General features: G+C 39.9%; 1 protein-coding gene across 1 annotated transcript in view; it reads right to left on the reverse strand.

Annotated features, from left to right (window-relative positions):
* cyhr1 (cysteine/histidine-rich 1) overlaps window positions 1-23,895 on the reverse strand; it is a 125,764-nt gene that overhangs the window by 65,705 nt on the left and 36,164 nt on the right. The window contains exon 2 of the mRNA XM_043690960.1: window positions 9,824-10,062. Coding sequence (XP_043546895.1) covers window positions 9,824-10,062 — 239 coding nt within the window. The remainder of the gene's footprint in view (window positions 1-9,823; window positions 10,063-23,895) is intronic.

Consider the following 23,895-nt stretch of genomic DNA (forward strand, 5'->3'; position numbering starts at 1 on the left):
TAATCTTCAAAATTCTGAGCATTAAATTTAAATTTCCCACTATTTCAACACTCCCTCCCCTCCACACCCACCAAGCCGATATACATTTTTGAAGTTAATGCTGCCTCTCTCATGGCTTACAATACTTCCAAGTTTTAAAAGATCTGCAATTTTGAAATTGTTTCCTGTTCACCAAATATACCAGATCAAAGTCATTAATACACATCTGGAAGAGGAGCCCTGATCCCCAGGGAACTAGAAACAACCTTTATCTAGTCCAAAAAACAAGCAATCATTCATTACTACTCTTCATTTCCGTCACTTGGCCAATTTTGTATTCATATTGCTAGTACCCATTTTATTCTGAGATCTAACAAGTCTGTTTTGCAGCAGCTTATTAAATGCCTTTTGGAAGTCCATTATACCACGTGAACAGCACTAGCCTCATCAAACCTGTTATTGCACAAAAAAACTCAATCAAGCTTTTCTTCAACAAATCAATGATAACTTTCCTTAGTTAAGCCACATTTGCCCAAGTGACAATCAATTTTGTCCTAAATTGTTTCTACAAGTTTCCCTATCGGAAAGGCAATCACAATTCTTCAGCCCTTTGGCACTGTTTCTGTCTCGAAAGCAGACTAAGTAGTTGGGTCAATGGCTCTGCAATTTCTACTCATTTTCTACAGTATAATTGGATGAATCTCATTTGGTCTTTGTGCTTTTATTAACTTTTAAATGAAGATAGCCCACCAATACCTCCAGCTGATTGCAATAATGGAAATGTCAGACCCCCAGAACAAAACCTGGCTTGATAGTGTTGGATTATGCCCGAAACATCGATTCTCCTGTTCCTTTGATGCTGCCTGACCTGCTGCGCTTTTCCAGCAACACATTTTTAAGCTCTGGCTTGATAGTGTAACAAACAAAACATGCGATCTAAGTTACAATAGTGGTTAGTCACAAGCATATCCACACGAGGCTGCCCATGTCTTTGAACAAAGGAGCAAGTTTATCACAAAAAGTTTAGATAAATAAAAGACAAAGATTTTAAAACACACGGTAAAACAATGTTTCAACATGTTCCCCCAACATTATCCTTTTTGGACCTATTCAATGCCCAAGAAATTTCACCCCGTTGACTCCGTTCTAAGTCCACTGGCATGTACTTTTCACATCTGATAGCCAATTCCTTTTCAGTTTTAACTTGACAATCCTTATTCAAACCCTCTTGGCTTGAATCCTTCACTAACAAAAACAATAGCTATAGATCTAAGCTCTGCAGTCCTGCCACATCCGGTCATGAATTGTGCTGGACAATTAAACTACTAATTGGAGGCGGCACAGCTCCACAAATATCCCCATCCTCACTGATGGAAGAGCCCAACACATCTGGGCAAAAGATAATGCTGAAGCATTTGCAACAATCTTTAGCCAGAAGTGCCGAGTCGATGATCGACCTCAGCATCCTCCAGTGGTCATCAGCATGACAGAGGACAGTCTTCAGCCAATTTGATTCACCTCATATGATAAACAAGAAACTGTTGGAGGCACTGGATACTGCAAAGACTATAGGCCCTGATAACATTTCAGCAATAGTACTGTAGACTTTGCTCCAAAGTTGCCGCAGCCGAGCTTTCCAAAACACTGACATCTCAGACAATATGGAAGATTGCCCAGCTATGACCAGCATACAAAAAGCAAGGCATATCCAATCCACCAATTAGCACCTCATCAGTCTACTCTTGATCAGCAGTATTGGAAGGTGTCATCAGGTGACATCACACAGCACCTGCTCAGTAAACCTGCTTAATGATACTCAGTTTGGGTTCCACCATGGCCGATCAGTTCCTAACCTCATTATAGCCTGTTTCTAACATGGACAAAAAGAGGTGAATTCTAGAGGCGAGACTAGAATGACAGCCTTTGACATCATAGAGTCATAGAATACAGCACAGAAACAGACCCATTGATCCAACTTGTCCATGCCGACCAAATATCCTAACCTAATCTAGTCCCATTTGCTAGCACTTGGCCCATATCCCTCCAAACCCTTCCTATTCGTATATCAATCCAGATGCTTTTTAAATGCTGTAATTGGACCAGCCTCCACCACTTCCTCAGGCAGGTCATGCCACACACGCATCACCCTGTGTGTGAAAATGTTGCTCCTTAGATCCCTTTTATATCTTCCTCTCTCACTCTAAACCAATGCCCTATCGTTCTGGACTCCCCCACAACAGGGAAAAGACCTTGTCTATTTACCCTATACATACCCCTCATGATTTTATAAGCCTCTATAAGGTCACCCCTCAGCCTCTGACGCTCCAGCGCCAGCCTGTTCAGACTCTCCTTATAGCTCAAATTCTCCATCACTGGCAACATCTTCCAAGTCTTTTCTGAACCCTTTCAAGTTTCACAACATCCTTCCGATAGGAGGGAGACCACAACTGCATGCAATATTCCAAAAATCGCCTAACCAATGTCCAGTACAGCAGCAACATGACTTCCCAACTCCTGTACTCAATACTCTGACCAATAAAGGAAAGCACACCAAACACCACCTTCACTATCCTATCCACCTGCAACTCTACTTTCAAGGAACTATGAGCCTGCACTTCAGGGTCTCTTTGTTCAGCATCACTTCCCAGGAACTTACTATTAAGTGTATAAGTCCTGCCCTGATTTGCTTTTCCAAATGCAGCACCTCCCCTTTATCTAAATTAAACTCCACCTGCCACTCCTCAGCCCATTGGCCCACCTGATCAATATACCATTGTACTCTGAGGTAACCTTCTGCACTGTCCACTACACCTCCAATTTTGGTGTCATCTGCAAACTTATCTCCTATGTTCACATCCAGCTCACTTAAATACAAGATGAAAAGTAGTGGACCCAGCACCGATCCTTGTGGCACTCCACTGGTCACAGGCCTCCAGACTGAAATACAACCCTCCACTGCCACCCTCTGTCTTCCACCTTTGAGCCAGTTCTGTATCCAAATGGCTAGTTCTCCCTGTGTCCCATGAGATCTAACCTTGCTAACCAGTCTCCCATGAAGAACCTTATCAAACATCTTACAGAAATCCATATAGATCATGTCTACCTCTCTGCCTTCATAAATCCTCTGAACTTTTTGAAGTAACAATCAAGTTCGTGAGACATGATTTTCCTTAACCTTATGTGACAAAGCTATCTCATGTCTCCTTTTAGTCCTCCTGATTTCCCTCTTAAGTATACTCCTATTACCTTTATACTGTAAGGATTCACTAGATCTTTCCTGTCTGTACCTGACATTTCTCCTTTTTCTTAACCAAATCCTCAATTTCTCTAGTCATCCAGCATTCCCCACACCTATCAGCCTTTCCTTTCACCTGAACAGGAACATACTGTCTCTGGACCCTCGTTATTTCATTTATGAAAGCTTCCCATTTTCTAGCCATTCCCTTTACCTGCGAACATCTGCCCCCAATCAACTTTTGCAAGTTCTTGCCTAATACTGTCAAAATTAGCCTTCCTCCAATTTAGAACTTCAACTTTTAGATCTGGTCTATCCTGTTCTGAGGTTAGAAACAGGAAAGATGTGGTCATGCTGTTGGGAGTTTTCTATAGGCCTCCAAATTGTTCTAGGGATGTAGAGGAAAAGATAGCAAAGATGATTCTCGATAGGAACGAGTGTAACAGGGTAGTTATTATGGGGACTTTAACTTCCCCATTATTGACTGGGAATACTATAGTTCAAGTAGTTTAGAGGTCAGTTTTTGTTCAGTGTGTGCAGGAGGGTTTGCTGACACAGTATGTAGAAAAGGCAATGCCACATTGAATTTGGTAGCGTGGAATGAGCCTGGCTAGGCGTTAGATTTGGAGATAAGTGAGCACTTTGGCGATAGTGACCATAATTTAGTTATGTTTACTATAGCAATGGGCAGGTATAGGTATATGTCAAGAGTATGGTGCTGCAAAATCACAGCAGGCGAGATCCTGATGAAGGGCCTTTGCCTGAAACGCCGATAGTCCTGCTCCTCGGATGCCGCCTGACCTGTGCTTTTCCTGCACCACACTCTCGACTCTAACCTCCAGCATCTGCAGTACTCACTTTTGCCTTGGGATAGGTATATACTGCAGAGAAAGAGGTATAATTGGGGGAAAGGTAATTATGATGCAATTAGGTAAGATTTAAGATGGGGAAGAAAACTGCAGGGAATGGACACACTTGAAATGTGGAGCTTATTTCAAGGAATAGCTACTGCGGGTCCTTGCTAAGTATATACCTGTCAGGCAGGGAGGTAGTTGTCGAAAGAGAGAGCCATGGTTTACTAAAGAAGTTAGTAAACATACAATCAAGGAAGAACCCATTCTACTCATTACTGTAGACTTACAGCAAGGTTATGCTTAAAAGCTATGCACTTATCTGTTCCTGTGCTGTGAACTTACCCACACAGGTTCCTCCAAGGTCTGCTGTGTATTTCATTGTTGGTTAATTTTTCCTAGATGCACTCCAGAAATATACAAACTCAAACAGCGAAGGCGGCGACTGTGCAGATTCACTACTGTGTCAGTTAGCAGTGTAGGTTTCTTTCTCTCTCCCTCTCACTGACCATGTGGTCACTGCCTTTTGTTGGACTTCCTCCTTTTAAAAGTGCTGCTGGTTTGATTATCTCCACCAAAGTCCCAAAACAATGCAACAGGAAATAAAATAATAATTGCTGCTGCTGGAATTAGAGGAAATCACCTCCAACACCTAAACTAACTCAAAAAAATAAAGCAGCTCTTACAGCCACAATTTTCTCCTGTCCTCCATCTTGGATTACCCAGAATCCTTTCAAAGCCACATTCAATGGGTGTGGCATCAGGGAGTCTGAGCAAAACTGAAAACAATCAGAATCTAGGAGCAAAAAATCTGTTAGGTGGTGTCATAACTGGCACAGAGGAAGGTGGCTGTAGTTTTTGGAGGTCAGTCATCTCAACTGCTGGACATTCTACAGGGGTTCCTTGGCCCAACCACCTTCAGCTACTTCATCAAGGACCTTCCCACTATCAAAAGGTCAGAAGTGATGAGTACACAATGTTCAACACCATTCGCAATTCCTCAGACACTGAAGCAGTCCATACTGAAATGCAGGCTTGGGCTGACAATTGGCAAGTAGCACGTGCCACATAAATGCCAAGTAATAACCATCTCCAATAAGAGACAATCTAACCACAACCCTTCACATTCAATGGTGTTACCAGCACTCAAACTCCTATCAAAATCCTAAAGAGAAACGTTGACCAGAAACTCAACTCGCCATAAAACAAAAGCGGCTACAAGAGCAAGTCTGAGGCTAGGAATACTGCAGTTGATAACTCATCTCCTGATTCCTCAAAGCCTGTCCACCATCTACAAGGCACAAATTAGGAGGAGAATGTGAGGACCTGCAGATGCTGGAGACCAGAGTTGAAGAGTGTTGTGTTGGAAAAGCACAGCCAGTCAGGCAGCATCCGAGCAGGAGAGTCGACATTTTTGAGCATAAGCCCCTCACATCAGGAATGCGGCTTATGGCCCAAGGGGGCTGAGATATACATGGGACTGAGGTGGGGGTGTGTGAAAGATAGCTGGAATGCGATAGATAGATGAAGGAGAGGGTAAAGGTCTGAGGTCAGAGAGGAAGGTGGAGCAGATAGGTGGGAAGGAAGTTGGACAGGTAGGATAGTACCCCTCCCATTTATCTCTCAGCTCCCTTGGGCCACAAGCTTCATTCCTGAAAATAGATCTTTGCTCAAAATGTCAATTCTGCTGCTCCTCGCATGCAGCCTGACCAGTTGTGCTTTTCCACATTCTGACAGGTTAGAAGTGTGATGGAATAATCTCCACTTGTCTGAATGAGTGCAGCTCAACACCATCTCACTCAAAGAGCCTGCTTGGTTAGCACCACATCCACAAGCACTAATTCTCTCCAATACCTCAGGAGCAGCAGCAATTTGTACAATCTACAAGATGCACTACAGAATTTCACCAAAGATCCTCAGACAGCACCTTCTAAACCCACGATCACTACCAAACCAGGAGGGCAAGGGCAGCAGATACATGGGAACACGACCACCTGTAAGTTCCCTTCCAAGCCACTCACTATCCTGACTTGTCAATAGGGGAAAAATCCTGGAATCCCTTACCCAACTGCAATGTGGATCTATCTATAGTACCTGGACTGCAACAACTCAAGGAGGCTGCTCGCCACCACCTTAAGGGCAACCAGGAATGGGCAATAAATGCTGGCCTAGCCAGTGAAGCCCAGACCCGAATGGATAGGAAGTGATTAGTTCTCATCAAATAAAACTGGATTCTGCTGCTAGGTTGCTTCAGAATTAAACACCTGATTCTTCTGAACTAAAGATTTGAATCTTCTGTTCTAAATTGAAAACTAATTAATGGTCTCCATGTGTTTACTCTATTAAAAATTCAATAGCATAATCATTTTAGGGGTTCCTGCCAGACACTTGCTTTCTTGGAATTGATATAATTATGTCACTGTCCAAATTACTTTGACCTTTTCTTAAAAATAAACCTTCATAGGACTAACTGAAATCCATCTGTTGCTATTTTTAAAAGATCCAAATTCCAACATCAATATGATACACTCTTAACACATGCCTCTACATTAACTGAACACTTTCATACGCTTCAAATGTGTGGATTAGCTCCTCTTTCACCATTACCCGTGCAACAACTCGTCCTTGGTAAAGACAAATGCAAAACATTCATTTCATACCTTAAGTATGAAACAGAGACAACATAAAAGCCTTTGCCCCTGCCAATATACATAAATCCAATTATGGACCAAAAATTGGCCCTACTTCCCATTACCAGCCTTTTACTAATTATATGCCTATGAGAGGGATTTGGATTTTCTTTAACTAGTGGCCAATTTATGCTCATACACTTTCTTTGATTGTGTTATTTGCTTAGCATCCAACTTCTGAAGCTTCTATATTCAGTCTCTATTTTCCACCTGATAGCATTCCTAAACACAATTTTTCTGCTTCATCCAATACTATTGTCACCCAGGGAGCTCTGCATATATTTGCCCTAACTTTCCCTTTTATGAGAATATATTTTGACTGTACTTCAATTCTATTTAAAGGCAGCCTATCGTTCACTTGCAGTTTTGCCTGCTGATCTTGATTCTAATTCATTTAGACAAGATTCCTTTTTACCCTACCTTTCAGAAGTTGGCTTTTCCACAGTTCATAGAGCCATACAGATGTACAGCATGGAAACAGACCCTTCGGTCCAACCCGTCCATGCCAACCAGATATCCCAACCCAATCTAGACCCACATGCCAGCACCCAGCCCATATCCTTCCAAACTCTTCCTATTCATATACCCATCCAGACACCTTTTAAATGTTGCAATTGTACCAGCCTCCACCACTTCCTCTGGCACCTCATTCATACACGCACCACCCTCTGCGTGAAAAAGTTGCCCCTTAGGTCTCTTTTATATCTCCCCCCCCCCACCCCACTCTAAACCCATGCCCTCTAGTTCCTTTTGTGCTCCCATGAGAAATCCATGCCCTCAGAACATTCCAACTTGAAGACAACCTTATGGAAACAGGAGAAAATCCAGACTAGAAAACTTTAGTTAGCCATTTTTTTGTATCAGAATAGCCTTGAACCAGACAAGTTGAATCAAAAACTCGTAGTGGCACTGGTGAAGGAACAAATTTGGGTGGGACACGAAATGAAGCAGCTGCTTTTTGAACAGTGGTAAAGGATCTCTTGCTTTTAAGTCATGCAAACAAACAGCTCAACCAAAGGTGGAAACTTCCAGTGCTGTCCTTGAAAGGCAGCATCAGAAAGATGCAGTGCCAATCACAAGGAAGGATCCAAGGCTCAAGACAAATCTTGAAATGTCTGCAACAGCACAAATGCAAGAGAAAATACAAGAGTCACCAATTGAAGGAAAACCATGAAAAATAATTTGCCATATCATACTTTCATGCAGTTACCGGGGTCTATGGTGCAATGGTGAACTGTAAGGCTTCCTCTGAATACTAACTTGGAAAGTAGAGTTGAGAATTGAATGGCAAAAATATGTTCAGAACATCCATATTTGCTGTCAGTGGTAGGGAAAAAAAAACTAAGGATAGCCTACAGAACTACCCTTACTCTGGGTTTTTGCTTTAGATTAAGAGTTAAACCGATTGAATGCTTAAGTGATAAAGTTTCCTATTACATACTATGAGACTTGGTTGAGCAAGATCAAAATACAAGACTGGAAGACAGGAGATAAAACCAGTTGTTGGGATTCTTCATTATTTCCTTTCCCCACTCTTGTGTGTAACCTCAGAAAACATGCCAGTCCTGATTGGTCAGGGATTTGTTTGTTTACAAGAAACTCTGGTTTGCAAGTAGCTATTGCATCAGAAATTAGCTCAAAACACAGTTTGCCAAATAGATTTGCAGATTCCTATAAAAAAAACAAGGCACTTATCCAAGAAGGAAAAAATGGTGAAGACTTTAGGACACATCTGTGCATTTGTAGCACATTGGTAGAGATAAGCATTGATACAGGTTAGAGAACAAAGAATGTTCAAGACTCTTAATCAATTCTTAAACACTTGAATAATCTCTGCTCCCTGGCAGATCTCCAGGGTAATTGCTTTCCTTCAAAATAAAGCAGCAATTAAAGCAGCGTACCAAGTGAAAGAATCAATACTTTGCACAGGGCCTGTTCCCCCAAAATGTGGGGTTCTCAATTTCAGGGCAGAAGGTGCTTTGAAGTGAGATGGCTCCAGAAATACCTGACTATGCTCTAAACATACATTGAAAAAAATGACCAAATTAACGAAGTAAAATTAACCTATGAAACTAGTCTTGCTCGAAATAAATGACGGCAAAGGCTAAAATGCGTTGTTTCAAACAACTGGCATTATTTGTCAACTCCTAAGACAGTATTAATGAAAAGAACCTAATAAATTTGTCCTGCAAGAATGCTTCCTGCTAATTTTGTGACTAAACTGCTGCCCAACACTCTCACCATTAGCTTTAGAGGGTGGACAGCAAGGACAATGGATCGTTTAGTTACATGACACCAGATATATTCACAAGAATATATCATGAAAATTACCAGTGAAGAAATCAGTAATTTTGACAGGGCCAAGTAGGATATTCTGTCTCAAGTTGGTATGCCAGTAAGAGGGAGTCACAATTTCAAGACAGTTAGTAAGAGAGCTAGGAGTGAGAGGAGAAGGAACTTCTTTACTCAATTGTTAGTGTCACTGCTAGGAGAATGAAGGTGAAGAAGTTTCGAAAGAGAGCTGGATATATGAGCTGAAAGGGATGAATTTAGAGGGCTACAGAGATAGGGCTGGAAAACGGGACTTTCTGGGTAGATGTTTCGGGAGCTGGTACAGACATGAAGAGTCGATTGGCCTCCTTCTGTACTGTAAAATTATACTATTCTAATTTATATAGAAGAGGCTTTTTTTTTTAAAAAAGGAGGATAAGTAACACATGGTTAACAAAAACAGCTGCTGTTCTATGCTCTTCAGACTCATTTCAACATTTTTATGGGCATAAGGGACTGGTTTTTGGTCTATCTAGTATTAGAACTTGTCATTTATTATTGGGCAGTGCACATAAGACAATGGAGGAAGAGACAAGTTGGCAGTGCCATATGGCTATCATAGACTTTTGTTTTACATTGCCCAAAAAAAAAAAAAAATGCTTGTGCATGTCAAGACATTCCTGCCACTCTAAAATCGAGTTCCTGCAGTCCCCTTGTATCCTATGCACAATAAATAAAAATCAGGATCAATGAGGGCCATGATCTGGTTAATAAACTGCCTGGTTTAAGTGCATTACCTGTCCTGGCAGTCCTCCTTCTGGTGTCTCTCGAGAATGGAGCGTGGGAACTGCTTCAGGCAGAAGCCGCACTCGCTGGGAAGTTCACTCACCGCCTTTTCCACGGCCAGGTTCCTGCAGCACAGGCTCTTGCTGATCTCACAGCGGCAGTTCGGGCAGGTGGCCTGTTCCTCCTTCAGCCTGGCATCAGCCAGCAGGTGAATGAAACAGCCTGCACACATCAAGTGACCATTCGTGCACTGCCGGGCGGAAAGAAAACTTACATTTATACCAAGTTGGACACTGCAGCAAGTCTTTGATTTTTTTTGAACAGGAAGGAGGGCAGTGCTGGGAAGCTGAATATTTCTCATTTTGCATCCACTTGACAGCATGAGGAATTCAAGTTCAGGTTTGGAACTATTCAGGCGCAATGCAGAACACTCCAGCCTCCTGCAATGCCCCAACCCACCTAAATCCAAATTCAAACCACTGGTCATCAAGCCAGCAACTTCTGCTTGCTATACTTACTGTCCTAGTAGTCCCTTCACAGCTAGATTGTAAAACGAGTACCTTGTTTTTATTGAAAATGGGGAGAGTTACTTAAACCTTGTCAGTTGGGGAATTGGATGGAGACAGACACAGTGTTTAACTGTTGTAAAAGTCCTCAACAGCCCTTGGAAATAGAAGAGGCCTTCACCTCCACCTTTCTTCAGCCAGGCAAAAAGTCAGGTCTTGGAGGACAGAAGATAAGCTTCTTAATACATACACCTACCTTTCCCTAACTTATTCAGTGGGAATTGGTAACACTGTCAAGAATCTCTGGGTGCTGGAGTGGGAGGAAGAGAAACAAAACAGCAGATATACCTTGATTCGTAGAACCATAAGCTGCCACAGAACCAACAGATTGCAGCAGCCAGTGACAATACTTTGCCCAAGTAATTTCACATTTGCAGGGAAGGTTTATTGGTGAAAGAACAGTGTAAACTCTCATCATTGGATGCTATGCCAATACCCCAGTACATCAGAAACACTTTGTGGTCAACTTGAGTGTACAGCTAAGATTTAACTGAAAAGCAAATTCCAGACAGATTCCCCAACACAGATTTTGTGTCATCTGAGCAAAGTGACATTTTTGAGATTTCAAGAGATGTTCACAAGCCAGGCAGCAAAGCCCACGTGCTGGTAAAGAAAGCTTAAAGTTGGAATTCTCTCTTTCACATTTAAGTAACACCTTTGGCAGGCATGACACAAATGAATTTTAATCAAAAGGAAGTCTTTGGCTGACACCATTCAAAGGGTTAGACAGAGGGTGCATGGCTATGCACTGTGCCATCTGGTCCACTGGCACTATCCAGATTGTCCAATAGTTTTATCAATCAGGGACAGAAAGTAATTTTACCAGACATATCACTATAGATATTTTATGGGAATTTACAAGGAAATCTGGGTACAGCAAGATTACCTACCTTCTCTGTCTCCCTTTCTTATCCTCCACATACCTCAGGACAGTCCCATCATCCAATAGGGGAAATTACCTGGATGGTTTCCCTCCATGAGTTCTAACCTCACTGAAGTCTCTCAAGGGCCATATGATCTTTCCCCACTCCTAAGCTGTATAAGAGCCGTGGCCACACACCGGTCCGCGGTTCTTTTATCGATGGAGGCAGCCTGCAGGGTAGGTAACGCTTACACAGCAAAGGAAAACAATTTTGTCAACATTTAGTAAAATGTCAAAACACTCCAAATGAGAGCTAGAAACAGCAGGATAAGTGGGTATATGTGAGATATGTGGAGGATAACATACATTCAAAAAAATAGGCAAGATCACAGCAAACGAAGGTAGTTAATCATCTTTCTTCCTCATTCATTTATTCTCCATGTATTTTAGGAATGTGCTTTAACACTTAGGAAATGAAAGTGATGAATCTGTGGTAAACCAAACAAGTCTCAAGGCTCAAAATGACTCCTCCTTTTGGAAGATACTTGAGATGATCTTATTAACTAATGGTGTTAATACCTTCAATGTGAATACTTCATGGACTTGAATTCATCTCCTGTGGTTATGTGCCTGCAGCAGATAGCATAAGGAAGTTTTTATCTTGTAGTAGCCTGTTCATGAGTCACCAGTCGTATTGCCAATGAAGAGTGCAACAAATAAATCAAGATTTATAGAAAGCTCTTAAGATGTCTACTGAGCTGAATCAAGAGTTTGATGTTATGATGGTGGAGGGGACGTTAGTGATAGGCTCTTTGGAATTTTGCTCGGATCTACAAGCATTCCAAGTTCTACTAGAAGTAATCAGAAAGACGCACTAGACAATATGGAGGATCGATCAAGAAATGAACATTCATTGAACCAATCCATGTTTTAAGACAAATGAGATTAGAGGTTTAAAAGGAGCCATTATGCTGTTGTGGCCTCCAGAAGTTAAGAGTCATCCTAAACTATATAGTCAGAGACTTCCATAAGCTAGTTCTAGAAAGTGGCCTCCATTCCAATTGACAACTTTAATGGTTCAATTTGCAAACATTTTAGGGAGATTGATATTGTGATATAGTCCTAAAAATCAAGCTCTTCTCATTCTATCATTGTAGAACAATATGGATGACAAGATTATATCTGTAAATAAAAGACAGGAATGTTCAACATTCATGAAGACTTCTAGTTCAACAGATCCAGGAACCCAACCTAGCCAAAGTCCAAAGTAGACAGCATTTTTCAAGAACACAAATTCAAAGCTTTTGTACAGACTTGTCTTGTACGTCACACAAAGACAGAAGACTGTCTTGAACAACTTCAAGAAAGAAAATAAGATATCACTTTGAGGGGAAAAGTAATCATCCTGAATTTGTATGTGTAGAAAGTTAAAAAGGGCAATCTCAAATGTATAATGTTATTTTAGAGAATAAAAGGCTTAACTTTTGTCTTAAAAAAGGTGACTCTGTATATGGAGAAACACTCTGGGGACTGGAGCAATTTGGTACAAAGAAAATCTTGTTTAAACTGCAACGTTTAATTAACTCTTAGCACCTTTAGATTAGTTTTATTTTTTCTTCCTGGTAGAAAGGCAAGATGGTAAATGTTCATTGATAAGGTTTTCAAGTTAAGTTCCTCGTACTTCAATATTTTCCTGTTCTTAGAGGCGGGCATTTAATCAAAGACACACCCGAAAAAGTCTTTTGACTGAAGAAGGTAAAAATAAATCTCACTGGAATGGCTTTCAGTTTCAGACATTTCTTCAAGACCTAAGTAATTTCCAAAAATTCTTCGAGTGCCATCTAGATAACAGGAATGCTTGAATTGCACCTCTGGAGTCCTAGATTGTCAGACGACGCTTCTAATAGCAAAATTCCAAGCAATGGCTGAAGATGAATAAACCAGATGTCCTCACTTGTAAAGTAAGCCTGGAACCACAGCAGAGTGTTTTGGAGCATTCAATTTCTTTTCCTTCTCAATAACAGTGGATCTCCATAAAATGGATTTTATCTGACCAGAGAATATAAATGAAAAGGTGCAGATTTAATGGGGTTAAAGAATCTCCATTTCAGAAGTTAGAATGCTAGGCCTACTTCCTTTGAAACAAAGGTAAAAAGATTTCCTGAATGGATCAATAACCAAAAGGTCATAAATTCAAAACTATACACAAAAAAAAATCTAGAGGCAAGATGTAAAGAATTTTTCTTAATGAGTTATTGGGAACTAGAACACTGTACAGTTACACAATCCTTTATCCAAAATTCCAAAATCCAAAAAGGTCCAAAATCTTTTTGTGGATGGTCATTTTGACACACGAACAGGGGACCCAACTCTACACCCACTCAAACCACGTCACTCAGATGTGATGTAGTGGCGTGGCCCAGTACTGGCAGGCATCAATGGTGTCTCAGCACTCATAGTATTCACACAACGTGTCTGCTGTTAGGTAATAATTTTTATTTCACTGTGAAGATGTCATTTATTCTGAAATCCGAACAATTCTGAATTCCGAAAAAACAACCCAGGATTCTAAAACCCAGCATTTCAGATAAAGGATTATGTACCTGTACCTAAAAATAGCGCATGGCTCATGATTTCATAAGTACATCTGCAATAACACAGATGACCACTATGGTGTAAACTGTCTTAGAAGAAGGTTGCCACAGATCCACTGTAAATGCAGTGAATGCGAAAAGCACAGGCATAAACCCACCCAACCAAGGCCTACATCAAACCTGTTAAGGCAGAACAAACAACCTTGATCCAGATTGTCAGTCAGCAAAACCGAAGGTCAGAGGTTCCTCTATCAATAGGAAACCTTGTGTTCAAATACTGCAGCCGTGCAAAAATAACACAAAATCCTTTGTTCCAGAAAACATGGACAGATGCTGAGATATTAAAATCTTCAATGCCTACTTAAGCTAGGTTCCACAGCAAAACATGGAGAAAGTGAGGACTGCAGATGCTGGAGAAGTCAGAGTTGAAAAGGGTGTTGCTGGAAAAGCAAAGCAGGTCAGGCAGCATCTGAGCAGGAGAGTTGCTGTTCACAGCCCTCCGGATGAAGGGCTGATGCCCAAAACATTGACTTCCCTTGCTCCTCAGATGCTGCCTGACCTGAAGTGCTTTTCCAGCACCACCCTTTTTGACTCCACTGCAAAACATGAAAACGGAGAATGGAGCCACAGAGTCAATGACGTAGCATAGGCCCATTGTGCCTATGAGGATATGGCAAATGCATTTAGAATGACACCGGTTCTCCAATTAAACTATCCTATCTTAATCAGTTTCTCTTCTATCAGATGAGTCCAAGGATCAAAAGGTTGTTCTTTTACTTGTCAAAGTCCCTCTAAGAATTTTTGCTTGAATTCAAATTTAGTTGTAAAGAAACTCCAAAGATCAAGGTTCTGAAAGGCAGCAAATGAAGTTACTGGGTCTACAAAATGTCACATCATGAAAAAGTGGAAGAGGTTGTGGCATGCCCAATGTCTGTCTGTTGCTGTCTTTTGATGGAAGACAATAAAAGCTCATTGAAGGGTTGTGATTGAAAAGAAATTTCAAAATGGTTGAAACATTTTCTTGAATTCGTTTCATTTCCATTTTCTGATGTAGATATTTCAACTCTTAAGTTTATTTGAAATGAGTCAAAAGCTATACCAAAGCTTTTCACAATGACATGCTTGCAAGATAATATTTCAGAACTCATGTTACTGAAAGACGAAGAAGTTAGATGTTGCTGACTGGAGATTAAGAGAATTGATCTTACATCAACTCGTGTAGTGCAGCAGTGGAATCAGGAAGATATTTGCAAGTTTTCAGAGATTGTAACATTCTTGGAAGTTTATCAGAGTTGTCATCACCCACAGGCCTATCATGAAGTTTATGAAAAATAGATGAATGAGGAAGAAAGCAGTTAGTTGACTTTGGATGCCTATAAGAAAACCTGACAAGATGGTTAGAAATTGCTCAAGACTAGTAGTTAGGACAGTTCTGTTCCATCAAATGCTCGGTTCCAGCTTAAAACATTAAAACATTTCACAATCCAGTGACATTTTGTAAATGAAACTGATGGAATTTAATAATATTAGCAAAATAAAAAATTGTCATCAATAGTTAACAGACAGAAGCACCACTCAGATCACTCCCCAGTAACCAGAAACATATGCTTTTCTGAGAGCACAGCTCAATGAAAGGGACAATGCCTCTTGTTGATGGAATTCGAGCCTGTTGCTAAAACTCTTAGTCAACCTGTGTCAAACTAATTTGAATGACTACATTAACATTGCTGAAATGATGAATTTTCTATAGATATAGATTTCCATATGCTTTTTGGTTCAGCTCCATGCACACAATAAACATGCATTAATATGCACTTGGAGTTAAACTACTGGATCAGAGAACAGCAATATAGGTGCATTTGCCCTCTGACATCGGGTAATAATGCTAGCTGCATCAGCAATTTTGACAAATTACCAGAGAACTTACAATTTAATGAGGGCCTGCACCCAAATTTTTTTTAAAAACACCTTTCAGCAAATAACTAAAGATTAGTACAGGAGTTCTATACCTATAGTTAGGTATCGTATTTTTCAGCATTACCCATGGCAAGAATATTCTGCCTTACATATAAAGGTAATTACTACATGAGTAACAGCTGTGGTGTGACCAAAGTGATTTGAAGAATCTGAATGCACAAAACCCTGCATAAAAGAAGGACTAACTAATGAACCAAAGACAGCAGTGCTCATTGGGAACAGTTCAGGATGCTGCCCAATTTGCAATGCCTTCCCACGCATCAGTTCTTGGTCCCAACCAGACCAGGGACACTTTAAAGGAGGTGAAGCACATTAGATTTGTAAAGCTCTGTTTAGGCAGGATTCAGGTCACATTATTTTTTTTTTGATGAAGTGTCAACATTTAAAATTTGAATTATGGTGAACATTCTATTGGCTAGTAGAAGGGCAAGGTAGATGTCCGCAAAGACAGGATTGTGTATGAAGATTCTTCACTAATAAAAGTAATGCCCTTCAGTGAGAGAGATTTCAGATTGCAAGAAAATATAGGTGAAAGTGAGGACTGCAGATGGAGATCAGAATCACAAAGTGTGGCACTGGACAAGCACAGCAGGTCAGGCAGCATGCGGGGAGCAGGAGAATTGATGTTTCAGGCATAAGCAAGAATGAACATCAGTAATGGGCGATTGTCCTGCTCCTTGGACGCTGCCTGACCTGAAGAAAACAGGTTCAGTACTTGCTAAATAAAATTCAAACCTATTAGTAGATCGCTGCAAGATGAATAATTCCACTTTCAAGGTTTCCTTCATAAACCTTCTACAAGCATCCAAGTTAATCCTCTTCTATTCAAGATCTGGGAAAAACTGTTCATGACATGAAGACAGCTTCTGCTATTCAAAACCATTTGGCAGAGAGGTTGCAAGAACTGGAAAGATACCCCACAAATTCATCCTGGGACTTTGAAGGATTTAATCTGACTGATTATTTGCTGAGCTATGGGATCAGAGAAACAAGATTTTCCTCTGGTGACGGGGCTTCAAATAGGACCAATCTAAACTCTCCAGAGCTGACAAATGTTTTGCGTGAAAAGGAGAAATGGAATCTGAACTCCTTTCACCAAAGCAGTTTGCTTGGCAGATCCAAAGGACTCTTGTACAGATGCAACGTAATCATCTCTATTTGTTTTGCTGAAAGCTCAGAGCAGTTTTGTTCTTCAAGATAGAATCATTGAAATGATACTGAACAGAAGGGGGTCATTCAGCCCATCTTGCTCATGCCAACCCAAAGACACCAGATGCCCTTCATAATCCCATTTTCCTGCATGCGGCTTATAGCCTTGCAGCTTTCAGTACTTAAGGTGCAGATCGAGGTACTTTTTAAAAAGAGTTTAGGCCCTTTGCCTCCACTGCCAACACAGGCAGCAAATTCCAGACGCCGAAAGGATAAAAGGAGTTAACTAAACTACCTGTACATTGAAATGTACATTGTTAACTTTGTGCTCCCTTACAGCATAGGCAGTGACCACAGGGAAAGGTATACAGTAAAAGGCCAGAAATGCTAACAAAAAGCATGGCAACAAAGTTCACCAAATGATTTGTGGTAGCAAAATTTCTACAATTTAAAGAATTAGTTTCACCAAAGGCCAGAAGATCCTTGCTTTATTTAAAAGGTATAATAAAACAGAATATCTAGTGCACAAATAAAGAAAACTGGATATTAAAGAAATTTCGGATGCTAAGAACAGATGTGTCTGGTAACAAGAAAGGATATCATAGACCACTACATAAGGGGTCAGTGAAGATTGTGGAAATAAACAAAATACAGTATAGAGATAAATTGTACGATCATCTGCAGTGAAGGTGGAGATGAGGCTGCCAGTAAAGAGAAGGAATATTCAAGATAAAATGTAAAAACATGGAGGTGACACAATAGGTGAGTGACAGGAGGAGATGAAGTTCAGCGATCTACTAGCATTGTGAAAGCGTCACATAAAACAGGAGGAAATAGAATCTTGAGCTTTCTCTGTTTCATATAACATTTCCTCTGGCTGGAACCAACAAGTCTTCAGGCATCTGAGCTGTAAGTTTTCAAGCAAGTGTTGGACAATCCAGAAAACTAATTTCTCAATTCTGATTGTACACTGGGGAATGTCCAGCAAATAACATTATTTGTAGAAGCAACACTTCTTTCTCAGGGTTCAACAAACCACTTCAGTAAAAACTAGTTAAGTATGCATCCAACCAGATATGTCCACTATTATTTGCAAAGACACTGACGGATAGTCATTGCAGCAGAGGACAAGGAAGGAGAAAGTATTTAATATTTGTTTAGGGTTGTGGGGAACCAATATTAATTCTTCCTTGGTAATAGTTTCCAGAAATTCCTCTTCATTTGCACGGTAATGATGTGTTGTGGTAGAACTTACTAGCTCTCATCTGCGATCCACGTACATCATGTTTCAGTTCAAAGTAATGAATAAGAGAATACCTTCATGAGGTGATACATCAGTTTGGTGTTGAGAAGTAGGGTAGTGATTAAGGCAGATTTTTCAGGTTAGTCCTTTGGTGGTGGTTTTCCTCAAAAAAGGTATCTTTCGCTGCCAAATGCAACAACACGGAATGTTGCCACCAACAACTGGGTGGACATGAAGGCAGAAATGTTGATAAGAGTAAAACCCAGATAACAAACTGCTTTATTGCTAAAGAGGGAACATTGCAGCACTCGACAGACAACCAAACTCTCAATTAAATCACTGGTTTCTTATGATGATTGAGAGAAACTTGCATTGCTCCATCAAATGAGCTTCAAGAAATCTTCCAAAAGATGAGGCAATTGAATCAAGTTCTTTAGCCTACTTTGGATGAGATCTTTCATTACACCATTCATATTGTGGGAAGGAACCCGGTTTGTGGCATTAAACTTTGAAACCAAATGCTGGCACCAGCCAACCCGATGAGAAAGGTAGCTGGGAGTAGAAATGCAATTAAAAATTTCAGTAACTTGGCGCATGCCTGCTGCCAAAAGTAAATAACGTAATCATGATGATGCAGCCAAACATATAGGGGTGGTGAAAAGTACCTTAGCTTCTGATGTTTGGAGATTTTTGCAATTTGATGAAAACTTGTAGTTCCATGTGGAGTTGAACAAAGGGAGTATGGCTTGGTTTTTCTTGGAAATAGTAACAATGGTGCTTACAGTTGAATTACTTTGTTCAGAAGAATCACTGATAATCAAGAAACAAAGCAATATTTTGCTCTTCCATTAATTTAGATCCCTTCCTCCAAAGAAAATTTGATTACAGAATTAACAGGAGACATTAGATTCCCTACAGAGTGGAAACAGGTCCTTCAGCCCAACCAGTCCACACGGACCCTCCGAAGAGTAACCCACCCTCGTCTCATATTCTTCAATCCATTATCTCTCCAACTACAAATCTCACTGGGCCGAATCACAGACTCCACATCGAGAAGTAATTTACAAAGCGTACTACAATGAACATTTTTGCTAATAAATGCATGAATTTGTAAATTAAAAACAGTTTGCCTAACTTTCCTTATTCCTAATCTTTAAACTTGAGTCTAACATGTGAAAAAAATAAATTTAAAACTTGGCCAAAACTTTGCATCTTCATGAGCTGTGTTTGGTGTATCCATACACATGAAAAACTTAAATTCAAAGATTCTCTGATGTCCTGACTCCTAGTTGTTATGTTGGATTTATCAAAAATTCTAACCACTATCCTTATCAAATAATTCAAAATCGGACAAGAACTGATCTAAGATCTATAATTGTTGAGGCACTCTTGACCCAAATATAATTTTTCAACCTAGCTTCAAAATCGGAGTCATTTTTTCCCCACAAGAATGAAACTTCATTTCTTATTCGCCACCAATTCTTGATTACCTGGTTGCTTGCCTATGTCATCTCTCAAGACCAGATGAGAGAAGGAGGGTAGCATGCTCTCATTCTCTGATGAGGCAAGGAGGGTAGCATGCTCTATTTTGATATGGTTAGTTTTTAAAACAGCATTATAACTATTAAATGCACTCTGTTTCTTGCTGTAGGTAAATACTGGGCTGATACTTGTATATTCATTATAATGCCTCAACCTAATTTGTAATAAGCACACTGCATTGCAGCAATCTATCCAGAAACCACAATTTCTTGTGCCCATATTAAGTTATGTTTTTACATTTATCCTTTGAATTCTCAATATTGGCCTATCTAGCCAAAGGATTCAAACTGGTATGCAATGCTCATGATTCACCCTGACCTACAGCTCAGTGTCTATAACTAGCCCACCTTTTTTCTGACAATATTTTAATCAATCCCCAAGCTAGCTCAATACACCTCAGAGCATAACAAAACTTTATGCAGACTTCAAAGTCACTGCATACTTTGCATTAATTCCCTCAGTCTGTTTGATTCCAACAATTTTGTTTTCTCTGCATTATTTTAAGCAGACATTAGATTCCTCAGCAAATGACATAAACTGGTGTCCAATTGCTCTTGCTATGACGAGGTCATTTGAGCCCTTAGATTGCATTACCATCTCAGATTCACAGAGAGCATTTGGCATTATTTGAAAGGAGGTCAGGTTTTCATGCAAGCAGAAGGTATTATCAACTGACAGTAACTTTTTAAAAAATATTTGTTCGCTGTCACTGCATTAACCTTTACAATACGAATTAAATTAACACACACTTTCAAAATCATAGTAATCTGATGGCTCCCTGCTTAGTTTTCCTTGTTCAAACGTAGATAACTATCCCTAGTATAAAGGTTTGCGTCTACTTAGCGTTTCAGTTTCCTGATTAGTCATTTGCAGTGGTCTATACTGACAAACTTGCCAATTGTGCAACTGGATAGCTTGATAAAACAAAGTCTTGTTCCCAATTACATCACTATCTTGCAAACTAAAAATAAACTGGAGCGCTGTTCAGTTGATAAATACAACTGGTTTAAGGAAAAATAGTAAATTAAAATCAGCTGTCTGAGACTCTTGGAAAGGTTACTTTGTCCTCAGAACACCTGGGTGATCCATTTCAAAGTGCAGAATGGTTATTTGATTGCATATGGTATGGTATAATTTAAGATAGAATTGAACAGCTATTTAACGTCAAGAGATGTTAAATTTTGCAAGCCAGGTCGAGCAGAGTCCTTTTTTTTAAAAATAGTGACGTATTTCCCAGGGTTGTGTTTTATACATTTCCCACTGTTCTCTACATATCTCTGTACATAAAACTATTAAGAGTTAAAAACCCTGTGCTATAACCTAGTTCCTTGATCTCAAAATGTCAAGCCTTAATCCTACACAAAACAAAATCTATGCATTCCAGAAAAAATGGTGCAAGTGCCATTTATCACCTTGTGTTAATGGATATTGCACAGGTCATGGGATGGGGACAACTTTGGTCACAGACATAACAGCCCAAATGCGCAGATTCTAGAAATTCCACAAAGTTCTACTTTGGACTATAAAGTGGATTACAAATCACATCTCCCCTCCCAAATGAAATAACTGAATAGCCAACAAGGAACAAGATGTTTGCAACTTTGCTCATTAGCTCTCTGCAATGCTCATTTGGACTGGATATGACAGAACAGGAAAAAAGCAAATACTTTACAACTATTTTTTCATCAAGGAGATCAGACTTAAGTCAATATTTGTAAAGAAGATTGGTAGCATTTTGCGATTCCTTGACAAAGAAAGGCAGGAATGATTCCTAAAACACATTGAAGGCATCTGTCTTAGGATCATGTAAGCGTTGATGTTAAAAAAGTAAGGTTGCCACAAAACACACGCTGGGTTAGTTACCTTTCTAAGATAAATGCCTGTATAGCACTATTTATTTTCAAACTAGCTATATTACATGGTGACACCTTTCCTTGAATTTTATAGATTTGTAACAGGTAAAAAGCTAAAGAGGCTAGGTTCTCTTCTCCTGGAAAAAGCTGAGGTATGACCCATTAGAGATCTTTAAAATGGAGGGTTCAAAAAGAGTAGAGGACATGTTTCTTGTGGGACAGATCAAAACGGAGTTGTAAATAAGATCAAAAGAGGCATCAGCAAAAATTGACCATTCAGCCCACTGAGACTGCTCTGTCATTCAACTGAATTATAACTAATCTCAACTGCACTTTCTTTTCCCCAACCTTCGAATCCCATATTGATTCAAAAATCTCTCAGATTTGAACATATCTAAATGACAGAGATTCACTACCTTTGGATAGCAGAAACTCCTCATCTTTGTCTTAAATGTGCTGGACTCCCAAATCTGTTCTGTAGCTTTCTGCAGGTTTTCTCCATTTAAATAATACTCAGCTCCTCTATTCTCCCAAAAGTGCATAACGGCACATTTTCCCACACTATATTCCATCTGTCAAGTTTTAACCTGTCTACACAGCTCTGCAGACTTTTGCTATCCTCACTTGTCTTTCCACCTACTTGTGCTATCAACAAACTTGGTAACAGTGTATTCATTCCCACTGCTGCCCCCAACCACCACCCTCAAGTTATTAACGTATATTGGAAATAACTGGCCTCAGCACTGACTCCTGTGACACTAATCCACTCTTGCCATCTTGAAAATGCTCTGCTGTCTATTAGGTAGCTAATCCTCCACCTATGCTAATACACCACTTCCAACACCATGGGCTCTTACCTTATTAAATAGCCTCATGGATAGTAACATAGCAAACACCTTCTGATAATTCAATATATTATATGCACTGCTTCTTCTTTATTAATCCACTTGTTTATCTCCGCAGGATTTCAGTTAATTTGTCAGACATGATTTCCCCTTCATGAGGCCATGATGACTCTGCTTAATCATTTCACATAATTCTAAATGTTCTGCTGTTACATCCTTTATAATTGGCTATAACATTTTCTCAACAATATTGCAGTACCAGGTGATCTGAGACTCATCTGGCCAGTGTAAACAGGACAACAGAGCTAACCACTTAAGAGCTAACAATTTAACTCTGCATTGAAGAACATTTAACTAGATGCATTAACAGCTTCCTTCTGTTTGTTATACCTTGCAAGAAGGCTGATTGTAGGGAACTGATGCTAGGATAGACATGGAAACGTTATTACTGTGATGGTTCATATCCTCTATGTGGTTTTACCTTTTTGAAATAATTAAACAGAGACTCAAAAGTGAAAGCTCATCTTCGTCCAAAATCTCTAGGATTTGGTACCACACCAAAGAGAGTACAAGCCCAGACTCCGGTTGTCAGAACAAAACAAACTGCTTAGGTAGCTTCTCATCTGAATTTTAAGCCATACGCTCGCGAAGCTGGTTCATATGATCACTGTCCCAGTCAGCAGTGTCCCTCTTGCTCTCAGTCCAGTCACTTCTGATGTTTGAACATTAGCACTTTAACCAACAATGGAAGTCAGAAGCACTTTTCTCACGAATGCTCAAGATCTGGATTTAAATCTTGTCCTACTACCCTTCATCTAAACATATTAGGAGCAATAGGCTGCAGAAATCATTGCAGGAAATGTCCCTCAAAGCTGCTTGAGTTAAAGTGGGATCTATTGGCATGCAGCGTATGTTTATTAGGGAGCTCCCCAATATCATGATGTTTTCGAAATCAACAAAAGGTTAATTGGCACAGCCATAATCTCTGGAGTTTGGTCCTTACACTGACATGAAGCAATTATTTGAATCAGTAAACAGTGAGGGTAAGTGGAAGACAAGTGAAAGTTAAAAATGAGGAGAATGCTGTATGGCAGATGAGGAAAACGTGAAATATGAACTGGCAAGACCAAATTTTGAAAAACCACACAGAGTCATTTGTAAAATAAGAATATTTTTATTAGCACATTATTAAAATTATTTAACAAACAATTGGGAACATGATACAAAGCAATGAGACATGAAGGCATATTGCAAAGTTATTATTTTAAATTCCAATAATCAATCTTCAAACTTTCAATGTAAGGGATAGGAATTTTCTGAAAAACAGAAGAACAAAGTGTCACTGGTCCCAATTTTCCACCATTTCCTCATCCCACAATATGCTGACTTCCTAATGTATTATGATTAGATTCCTTACAGTGTGGAAACAAGTCCACACTGACCCTCTGAAGA

The sequence above is a fragment of the Chiloscyllium plagiosum genome, chromosome 5 (genome assembly GCF_004010195.1).
Source record: "Chiloscyllium plagiosum isolate BGI_BamShark_2017 chromosome 5, ASM401019v2, whole genome shotgun sequence".
In the NCBI taxonomy this organism is placed as follows: Eukaryota; Metazoa; Chordata; class Chondrichthyes; order Orectolobiformes; family Hemiscylliidae; genus Chiloscyllium; species Chiloscyllium plagiosum.